The 11,692-nt window shown below is 40.7% G+C and overlaps 1 protein-coding gene across 1 annotated transcript; it reads right to left on the reverse strand.

Annotated features, from left to right (window-relative positions):
* Positions 1–1,451: 1,451 nt before the first annotated feature.
* Positions 1,452–7,518, reverse strand: LOC116736342 (amphoterin-induced protein 2). The gene is made up of 2 exons (XM_032588733.1): positions 7,185–7,518; positions 1,452–5,127 (listed from the first exon to the last, which is right to left on the reverse strand). The coding sequence occupies exon 2, from the start codon at positions 5,036–5,038 to the stop codon at positions 3,521–3,523; it is 1,518 nt and encodes a 505-aa protein (XP_032444624.1). The 5' UTR covers positions 5,039–5,127; positions 7,185–7,518; the 3' UTR covers positions 1,452–3,520.
* Between the last annotated feature and the right edge of the window lie 4,174 nt (positions 7,519–11,692).

Raw genomic sequence — 11,692 nt, forward strand, 5'->3', positions numbered from 1 at the left:
TGTCCTCCCACCACTTCCTGTCATCTTCTTCTTTGTGGGTTGCACCAGTGGCAACATCCGTTTGTTGATCATGTGACTTGTGTGTATGTGTGATACATAAAAAGTGTTTCCACTGCAGTTTTGCTAAATAAACCACTTTAGATATGGCCAAAAAAAAACCACACACCTCATTCTGACACCAAAACATTATCAAAAACAACAAATTGCTTTGTTTCCATTAAGTAAATTTATTTTTGAAATGTCATCCTGCACAATTATATGGTCAATGAAAGCGCAACTAATGGCAAGCACGTATATCTTGTGCACACAGGACAGTGGAAACAGAAAACCCTGGGACAATTGTTATACCTCTTAACAAGATTGAGTGTAAAATTCTGATTGAAACATGTCCTGTTAGTATTCAGTCTAATGGTACTGATGAACCGTGGTAATGTCAAAGGTGTCATTTCTAGCATGAGAAGTGTTCAACATTTAATGTACAAACAGGACACAGTCAGTTAGTTGTTAAGGACTAATCAATGACATTTACAACTGTTGACATTCTACACTTATAAAAACAGTCTGTAAACTCTAATGTATTGACACAAAACACAGATTTAGATTTTTATCACTTATCTTAAACGCCTACCTTCTAAAATGACATTGGGTTCATTTGATGGCTTCAAAAAGAAAAATTGAACTTCACTTCTTTTTCTCCAGGCGCTATTTCAATGGTGATGGTAAAACTGGAACTATACTGCCCAATGACAATGTAGGAAAATAAATTAAATGTTAAAAGCAAAAAAAACCCAATCAGCAAACTAAATGTTGGTAGGATGTGTTGTAACAACTCATCCAATGACTCCAGCTCAATTGCTAAAAATCGCCAAAGCCTTGGACTTTGCTATGAGGATTCCAGTAACAGCTTCATGTAAGCAGTTTTTGAGGTCACACAACATGCTAGTGTCTACAACAAGTGAAATGAGGGAAGACACAAGATAAAGAAACAAAAGGCCATAAGTCTGGGACTCATCACCAAAAATAACTAAATACCAATTTAGCGCAACGTCCATAGATGTCTTTCTCAATTACAAAACTAAATTACTTGTTGATACATTGAGTAACAAGCAGATTCAGCATCCCAAATTATTATGCACCAACTGGTGTTCAGAGATTTAAAAAAAAGTCCAAACCAAGAGCTGTGATGATAGTTTCCACAGTTCAAGGATGTGGATACATTGTTTTAAAAGTCATAAGGTGGTGAACATTTATATTTCCACCTTTGAAGAGATGGATTACCTCAGGTTATGCTAATTGTGTTTTTATGTTGTGCAGTTAGCTAATGTTAGCATTTTTACTCTGCTATGAATATTTCTTTATTTAGCTCAGATTTTAATCAACATCCAGTTGATTGTGTGCAGCTGTGCTGCAGAAAAAGCTGCAGCACAGCTTTTTCTGTGCTGCAAGAACAGAAAAAGCTGTTCTTGCAGCACAAACATTTCTTTGAACATCATAAAATTTAGTGATGTGTGTTTTAACTGCTCTCTCCATGTCCCCTTAAATATGTAATAGCTAACTAGTTATGTTGTCTAATGCATCTGCAAGGCAAACACTGTCTGGTGACTTTTACTTACTGTTGTCACTGACTGTTTGATGTCCTGGCTACTGCCTCCTCAAACTTCTCACAAATAGTCATTTTCTCTACTGTACGGGCAAAAGTGCATTTCTGCTGTTTTTCTTGCCAGTGAGTTCAAAATGTGATCTATTGATTTGGCTGTAGAGATGATATCTGATATCCGTCTTGTTCCGCACATGAACACAGGCTTGTAGCAGTTTGTAAAACTCTTAGCAAAGGAGTGATCAACAGTCTGGGCTAGCGGAAAGCTCTGTAATTGAACGATGAAAACGTTGAGTGGTGGAAATACAGATTTGTCTGAGGAAGCCGTTCATCTGTAGTTTTAACGCAGCTGCATCAACTTTTTTTCAGGACAAGTTCCCACTACAATATACTGCATTGAAACTAATTCTGAGTTTCTCATAAAAGGCACTCTGCATGATCATGTTCACACCAAAGAGAAAAATATTACTCTCGCATTGTGTCTCTGTTTCTCTGCAAAGCGAGCATCGCAGTCCCACATTACCGTGAAAATTTGCAAGCAACAATTTTCACTGAACTTGTCATTTGAGAGTCACTTTTATGTGAAAATAATACACATATTTTGCATGTAATTCTGAGCCAACGCTGAATTCTAGTTCAGTTAAATGGACAGAGCTAATAAAAAACATAACCGATGAGGTTTCCAGTTAAAACGACTGTATGTAAAAACGGTGCTGAGGAAAAATATTCGCCCATTTCAGTCTTTGCTTTTTTGGCCGCCCAAAAGTGTTTCAGATCATCAAGCTAATTCTAATCTCAAAGATAATCTTGTTGCATGCAAAGCCAGTTTCCCACTGATGAGTTCATTTATTAAAAGAAGAAAGTTATTTAAAACAAACTGGCCCTGTGTGAAAAAGTAATTGCATGCTTTGTAAAATAATAAACTTTCTGTTTAACACGTTTTCTTATTTAGAAAGTTGAGCTCAAATTTACCGGGTAAGCCCAGTGCTAATCACAACTCAAGACTTTTGGGAAAACATTTTATGGTTGGACAGAGCAATGATCCAAAATACCAGTGAGTCCTCCTCTGAATGCCTCTTAAACGTTTGCATGCAGGATTGTGGAGTGGCCTAGTCTAAGTCTGGACTTAAATCTGATTGAGATTCTGCCGCACGACCTTAGGTGGTTCAAGCACAAGAACCTTTCAATATGGCTGAATAAAACATTTCTGTGTGTGTGTAAAAGACTCATTTCAGGTTAATGCAAATGCTTGATTGCAGTTGTTGTCACAACAGTTATTAGGTCAAGGAGGCATTTACTTTTTCACCTTTAAGGTTGTGGTCTGGCTGGTTTGGCTAGATTCTTTACTTAAATAATTGAAATGGTCATTTCAAAACTGCAGTATGTGTTAATTTATGGGTAACTGTGGGATGATTTTGATATTCAAATTTGATTGATGATTTGAAACATTTATACATTTATAGCTGAACCAAAAGGAACATTTTTAAAATGATAAGTGCAAAAACAAAGTTAACAAAAAAGGACAAACTATAATTTTATCCAGAACACATGCTAGACACTGTAGACAGATAAAGTCCTCCAACTCCACTCATCCGTCAGGTGTGAAAATATCCCTACTGGCCCAATTTAAAGAGCCCTCCCACGTTTCTATGATCTCTGTGATCCATGCATGAACGATTCTCAGAGATAACTGGGACATTTCCATATGAACTCTGAATATAAAACAGACACCACACAGAGAATAGACATAATTTAAATTCTACTCTGTTAAAGGACTGCATTTGAGACAAATTCCCCAACCCAGAATGGACAGCTACTTCACATAACTCACATTTTACATAAAATGTTTTTTTTCTTCCACTTCGAATACACAAAATAAGACTTTCAAGAGTACAATGTTGTTAAGAAGGTGCTTTTCCCTCACTATACCTCATGAGCCGGGTCTGTGAGGGTGTGTCCCACTGTCCTACTTCCATTTTTCAGAATTCCCTCAGTGGAAATATGGTCCAATGTCATCACCGGTGTTTTTAGGACACTAATATCTGAGTCCTCTGCCTGAGGCTCTAAGAATGCTACCCTCTTTCCGTTGGCACGCCTTTGTCCTGATTCTACCTCTCTGGGGTCTGAACAGAGGATGATGGCCCGTGCGCCACAGCTCCTGGAGCCACCACCCCGACTTTCCCGACACTGGCAGGGAGTGAGGTAGAGGTAGAGCAGGACCAGTACGATGCTGATCACACAGGAAGCAAGGGTGGTGAACGCCGTGTTGAAATGTTCACCGCTGCTGCGACGAGCCAAGCCCGTGGTGGAGGTGACACTTGAGTTACCGACCCTGACCCTGGCTTCTGGAGATTCGCCTGAATCGTAGTACCGTCCCCGAGCAACCACACACTCGTATATGCCAGAGTCTTCCATTAGCGCACCTTGGATTTCAAGTGTGCCGTTGGGAAAAACCGACAGATGAGACCTCAGATCACTTGCTGAGGAATTCAGTGCTGTTCTTGGGGTAACCCAGAAGACGATCAACCCTTGCTGGACAGGAAGACCTAATCCAGGACAGGGTACTCTTAGCCAATCGCCAGGCTCTACATGATAGCTTTGTGCCTCCAGGGGTATGTCTGACAGATCCTGATGTGTACAATTAACCTCTCGAACTGCAGTGCCTCTACATTGGTATCCAACTTGGAAATCCACCAGTGGGCGATACTGTTTCCAAAGCCAGTATTCAAGCAAAGCAATCAATGCACAGTCGCACAGCAAAGGATTTTCCTGCAAATATATTCTGGCATGGCGGCTGAGAGACAGCAGGCTCTGGACGGGTAACTTGGACAGCCTGTTGTATGACAGATCCAGGAAGGTCAGGTTACGCGGTCCACTAGGGTCCTCAAAAAGTCCCAGGGGGAAGGATGTTAGTCTGTTTGCGGAGAGGTAGAGTCTCTGCAGACTGTTGACATCACTAAAGGCCCCCGGCATTATTTGGGCAATCTGGTTTCCAATCAGGAGCAGCTCTTTAAGTTCTGTCAGCCCGCTGAAGACGGATGAGTTCAGAACTCTCAACTGGTTAGATGAAAGGTCCAAATGGAGGAGACGTGGTGTCGCAGTGAAGGCGGCCATCTCGATTTGACTTATGGAGTTCCAGCTGAGAACCAGTGTGGTGAGCCGCTGAAACGGTTGGGAAACCCAGGCCACCTGCACGGTTCTCAGGGCGTTGTGGCTCAGGTCCAGCCTCGTGGCATAGCTTGGAAGACCAAAGGGTAACGCGGACAGATTGCTCCCACTGCAGGAAATGATATCACTGGCACAAAGGCAGTGTGGTGGGCAAGGGGCCACTGTGGGAACGAAGCCAAGACACAGCAGGAGCAGCATGGCTACAACAGCAGGGTGGCAACAGCTGCCTCTAACATCGGTCTTGCCTAAAAGCTGGGATGCAACAGCGTGCATACTGGACACCCCTGTGACAGCACTCAGGTTACCGTCTCACTCGGTGAACACATGTCAGGTTTACAAGTCTCCAATGACACACTGCACACCTGAGAAACGGAAATGAACAAGGAAAAAAAAAAAAGACAAGAATCAGAGGGATTGTCTTCTCCCTGTTACGTAATTCTGTTTAATCTAATGAGTACTGTTTTTAAATGTTTCAATGCAGGACGTAGTGGTTAAAAAAAGACATAACAATAACAAAAACACAATAGGACTATGTAAGCCAAAAGACACATGATTCTAAAAATACACAAAAGCCTAATCCGCAACTCTGATGGTGGCTGGCATCACCAACACTTGACAACTGGTGGTGCCTGCTGGAACAAGTGTAATCTGATCCATGTTTATAATCCACATCACCAGTTTTTCACCTATGCATTCTTCATTACCTTACTTCATGGTTTCATAAAATAATAATAATAATAATGCAGTTTTGTTTTCACTTTGTTTGTCTTTGCTGTAATATTGCAAATATTACAGCATTACAGTAGTCATAAACTAAACAGGCAGCGATTAAGTTGTGCAGCCAATAGGGACAATCTTGTGCCATTTGCTTTACACATTTAAAAGCACCAAGAAAAGCAAGTCTAGCAAATAGTGTGTGAGTTTAAGAACAAAAAATACATATGCAATTTCAAATTCCAACCAATTTTTTTAAGTAAATTTGTTCAATTCTAAATAATGTCCAAAAATGATTTTGCTAGTTTTCTCAGTCAATGTTAAATAGTATCCTCAAAAAAAGGTTTTTAAATTGGTTTGAAGTATTTCTGAAATAAGGTTTTTAAATCTATTCTGACAAAGTGGCATGTATGCCTTTCCCCTAATTAACACTGCTAATAACAACAGAATTTATTGGCAAAAACTGCTTCTGGGTTTACAAAGATTAGCTTGCTAGCAAGTCTGCCTTTAGCATTAACGCTATCACTGAACTAGCTATGCATACTTAATAATTTCTTCCTATATGACAAAAACTTACAGTCTTATGACCGGTATTAGCATTTGTTAGGTTTACTCATTTATTTGCAATGTAACATATAAACACGTGCGCTTTTCTGTTTGCTGCTGGACTGAAAAAGTTAAAGTAGCTAATATTAAACTGCACCAATATTTAGCAGGTCAATTTTAATGGAAATCTTCAGATAGATCTGTTACCAAAATAGAGTAGCTGATGTAATTAAACTGGTATAGGCTAATTGAATACTATCTTTCTGAGTAGTAATTATATAAGTTTAATAACAAAGTAAGTAATGCAGTTCCAACCTAATTTGTTTTTAAAAAGCTACTTGGAACGGTATAAGTTAAAGCTCGGTTTGTTAGCATGTTTGACATTAGCATTGGTGAAATGCCTAAATTAACCAAATTGAAGTCTATATTTTATTAAGTTGATAAATTTATTTATAATACAACTCGTAGTCTATAAACACCATTTGTAATTAGACATGCCAAACAGATGAAAGAAGCCAATAGGCAACAGGTTTAACTTTATTAAAAATATTTAGGCAGAACCAAAAAGGTAAACATTGGTAGAAAATGGCCACAGCTGAATTACAATAACAAACTAAGTAGCTGGATTCGATTTTAATGACTAATATTTAATATCCCCCAAAATCCTTTTTTACAGTGTAATGGGCCGCATAATTAACAAGTGAACCTTGTGTTGTTCTAAACTTTACATTTTGCACTGGGTTGAACAGAAAGTCAGGGAGCTCTGATGAAAATATTCATGATTAAAAGTATATAAAATAAAACATTTTACTTATGTAATGTTTTATACTTATTATGACATTTCTTTGTCCTCCACATACTAAAGAAATTATTAGGCGCCTACGATCTTGTACCATGTTATTATTAGCTGTAATAAAAGTCTACAGTTTCACTGAGACTATATTAATGCAAAAAAAAAAAAAAAAAAGACAAGTAATTGATTCGGATCGTTTGTTTTTATCCAACTTGTGTTCGGATTAATTAACGCTCTACCTTCTTGTTTTCACTATTCCTCTGCGGGGGGAAAAAAACACGAAAGAGCGAATCCCCTCCCCAGAGTTCCCAGCTGCCTAAACCAAAAAGCGTTACATAAAAAAAAAAAAAAAAAAAGCCAATTCACCTTCCCGTCCACACTGTTGCCTTTTCCAGCCCGCCCTCCTGCTCCGACGCTCGGCCGTTCCCGAATCCTAAAATCCTGCAGGGAACTTGGCTCTTTGCGGAGCGAAGCGCGCCGCTTCCAGCCGCTCGGATGATCCGCGGCGACTCTGAGAGGGAAGCGGCTCACCTGCATGTCGGTGCGGGGAGGAGGGGAGAGGCGGGCAGGGGGGAAGGGGTGGTCCTGTCCTGGGAGTAAACACACAACGACTGGCTCACCCGGGAGAGGAGGATGCCGTGTTGAAGAGGAGGAGAGGAAGAAGGTGTAGAGACGGAGCAACATCAGCATCACGAGCTGAGGACGTGGAGGGAGTGTTTGATTTATGTACCGTTAGTTTGAAAATAAGTCATCACGTCCATATTAAGTATCCAAATAATTCAGGTGTGTCAGTAATTTAATTAAAGCTGCAGTATGTAACTCTTACAAAAATATGTATTTTTTCTATATTATTGAAACAGTAACCATGTCGTAACCATGACAGTTTTTAATAATAAAACGGCACATAAATCAAACAAAACGTCGGCAATAAACCTCATGTACTCTGATCGTCGTTTTTTAGGGGGAGGGGGTTGCAGTGAGTGGTGGCTATGCTAACTAGCCTTAGCATTTGTAACAGGCTAAGGTGTGGTGAACCAGCTGTAGTTTAGCAGAGAATAACCATGAGGGAGTGAGCACAGGAGTGATTGGCAGCACTAAGACCCTCCTCCTGGCTCTGATTGGTTGTTTCTGACTGAGTGGTGTGTTTCTGTTTATTTGTAGTGGGAGCAGACCGAGGAGCGCAATTATTTTTGAGGTCCTCTGAGAAGAGGAAGATTTTTTTTTAAATTGACTGTTTGTGATTGGCTCATATTAGAAAATGTTAACAAAAATTAAAATGTTACTAGTCATGCTCATCTTTCTGATTGGCTGCCTGTCAAGTTCATCATGCATTAGCAGTGGACACATTTCTGACAGGAAAAAGGCTGAAGGAATCGTCCTCTTACTAAGCAAATAATCATTAAATAGTGAAGAAAAGTGAGACAAAAACATTCAAAAAGTCAGTGGTTTCTTTCATATTTTGTTTGTGGGTTTGCTATCTGGTGCCTGGAACAGAAGTTAACGCTGTTTGTGGGGCTATAGCATAAAAAGGTTGAACGAATTCGTCACTGGGGTTGGCGTTGTTCCCGGGCTGACAGGGGCATGTGGGTGGTTCTGTGTTTGGTGGGGGTCTCCTGGGTTATGACTGGGCAGCGGATTGCTAGCCCCTCTTGCTTAGCCTGCCGTGTCTCGTGGCTCACTTTTAACCCAAAAACCCTTCATCATGTTTGAGCTATAACCCATGAAATGGCCTCTGAGTGCCCCACTCTGCCACAGGCAGCCTGATCCTCTGCGTTGGAAGCATTCGGATGTAATTGGAAACCAGAGTATCATAAAGTCTGCAGGGATTTCTGAGCGTGTCCTAACATAATAACCCCGTCGCCTCTAATGGAGCCCTTCGCGAGGACGATTCGGTTCATTAACGATAACATCCCTGTAATCAAGCATCTGTGACTTTGAGGGCATCTTTGTCATTTCCCGACCGCAGGGTGCGGTGCGAATCGCTGTTTGGCTTCACCCTACCGTGAAGAAGTCTATAAAACGCGCTAGGCGCGGCGAGTTGAGGAAGGAAGTAAACAACCAGCTGCAGCTACACCCTTTTTTTTGTGTGGCGCTAACTGAGGAGCAGCATTTTAGGATTTGCTCATTGGGGCAGAATATTTCAGATGGTAATAAGCTGTTTATGTACTCCTGGTGTTTCCTGAAATAATGTTGATCTGAGGAGCGCTGTAAAGGATAAACCATGTTGTTGTGGGCAGCAGCTTCACTTATCTGAGTATTTGAGTTTTTTGTGTTTTTTGCACCAAATGTTCAAACGTATCAGCTACAGTTTTGTAAGAAAAAAAACAGTATTCCTTACTGATTTCCTCTCTTTTTGTTTTTTCATAATACTTCACTGTTTTCAAGTAGATATATTAAGTTTTCACTTTAAACTTAATTTGATTACATGTAACAAATTAACTGAATTTTTTCAAGTGTCCTTTCGCTCTCTCTTTTTTTGAGTGTAACAAAGAAGAAAACCCAGAGGAAATCTGAAAAGAGGGGAGAATCATTTCTCCTCTCCTCTGTATGAACTCTAACAAGCATCAACTTGTTTTTGTTTTGGTTTGATTTCTTATTTAATCTCCCAGACCCGAGCACAAACACTCGCTGACAAAATGAAAAGAGGACAAAATCAATCAAATTCTCACTTTTGAAGACGAGTCAATTCCGTTATCTGAAAAGCGAAACGAGAACAACGGCTTAAACACCCTCCCCCCCTCAACCCCACCCCGACTCCAGGCCAGTCACGAGGCTGCGGTAATGACGAGCCGTCCACATGGGGACATGGCGACAGACTGAACGTTTCCATAGTGCCGACCATCAAAGGGAAAGGCCTGCGTGGATCCTCCACAGTGTCAGTCTCCTCCGCAGGTTCGCTCAGTGAGGTTGGCTTTAATGCATGGGTTGGGGGGGCTAACGCTTTGTGCTATTTGTTTTAATCACCCATGTGCCGAACAGCATTAACACAACCCAACACAGAACACACTGCATCCAGTTCTTCACCCAGATGCAAATCAGCATCCACTTATACCTGCAGCAGCGCTGTCTCACCTGGTGGTTAAATGCATAAACTGCGTCTATTTTTGTTTTGCCAAAGATGCTTCGACTTTGATTGTTTGACTAGAATAGTCCTCTCCGGTTTATACAGTATTAAAGGGACAGTATTACGTATTTTCCAGGCATATAGTGCCATTTCATGGCACAATCAGGTAACAGTGTTAATGCCAGTTGTTATAAAAATTAGACATATACCTATGCAGAACCACACAGCATTGTGGGAGATGTAGGCACAGGACAGGCTTCAGCTGCTCAACCTGTATCTGTGTATGAAGGCTGTGTGTGAATACAACGTATGGGGGAGTTGGACGTGCAAGAAAGCAACAGAAAACCAATTTGGATGCAACTGACTTGACTTTTTACACTTTTCGAGAGTTTTTGGATGGCGAGTCACCATCCATCAACAGTGTGTCTGCGTTGTTTCTGATTAGAAAATTGATCGAAGTCTTTTTCATTCCCACCAAATAAAGTCTGGATTGTCTCCGGTCGTTTTCTCAGATCTCTGCTTTTATTCCACACAGACTCCATGAATCCCATCAATCCACACAGAGTGCCCCCCTCCTCAGGAAGGGTCGACGTGAACGGAGATTCCACCCCGAATGCGAACTCACCGGCCGAAGATGGAAACCATCAAAACGCCAAGTGCTGCTGGACACGCAGAGGTACTCAGACCTTTTTAGCAGAACTTGAAAGAGAAATTTTTCACTTGGCAGGAGAACGATTCCATTGCAAACGTTCAGACGTGTTTCCACTCTCAGCTGCTGGGACTGCGGACTATCTCTGCTACCTATGAGCTCATTCTGCAAACGCTCCGGTGTTGAACTGGAAACACTGGTGCTGAGACCACCGCAGGTCACGAACTGTCTCCTCTCGGTTATGTTAAGTGGTAGTGAGGTAATGTGCTGCCTTATATACCGTACAGACCAAAAGTTTGGACACACCTTCTAATTCAATGGGTTTTCTTTATTTTCATGACTATTTATAAGGCAAGAAATCCCACTTATTAACCTGACAGGGCAGGTTGACCTATGAAGTGAAAACCATTTCAGGTGACTACCTCTTGAAGCTCATCAAGAAAATGCAGAGTGTGTGCAAAGCAGTAATCACAGCAAAAGGTTGCTACTTTGAAGAAACTAGAGTATAAGGGGTATTTTCAGTTGTTTTACACTTTTTTGTTTAGTGCATATTTCCACATGTTATTCATAGTTTTGATGCCTTCAGTGTGAATCTGCAATGTCAATAGTCATGAAAATAAAGGAAACTCATTGAATTAAAAGGTGTGTCCAAACTTTTGGTCTGTACTGTAATTCATACAGAACCTTTCTGCGTCCTTCGGACATTAAAAAAGTTTCTAACTGTTCTGAGGGTGGATCATAATGGAGTGTGTTGCAGGATGTCTCTACCAGCTTTAAGATATTAGAACTTTTCAGTTTCTAGCAATTAGATTCCAGTGTTTAGGGTCACGACTCAATTCAGAACCGAGTTTTAACTGAAGAGCCAATTTTTCTATACAAACGATCCAGAGACTCTGTTTAAATGATGTGACTGAGGAGAGGAAAAGACAGTGGAAGCAAGTAAGGACATTTATTTAAAAGTTCTGTGTCAAATTCCATCAGCTTACATTTGAACAAAAATAAAAAATTGTGCAACTTAAATTACCAGTAGAAGGTTAGCTGGGCTGCCTGGCTTTTTCTCATCTTAAACGCATTTTAAAATTGATTTTCCAACCCATTCAGAATTCCCAGGAATAAGAATTGCGATTCTCTATAGAATTATGGTTTTTCTGCACCTCTAAT

This window comes from Xiphophorus hellerii, chromosome 17, assembly GCF_003331165.1.
Source record: "Xiphophorus hellerii strain 12219 chromosome 17, Xiphophorus_hellerii-4.1, whole genome shotgun sequence".
Taxonomy (NCBI): Eukaryota; Metazoa; Chordata; class Actinopteri; order Cyprinodontiformes; family Poeciliidae; genus Xiphophorus; species Xiphophorus hellerii.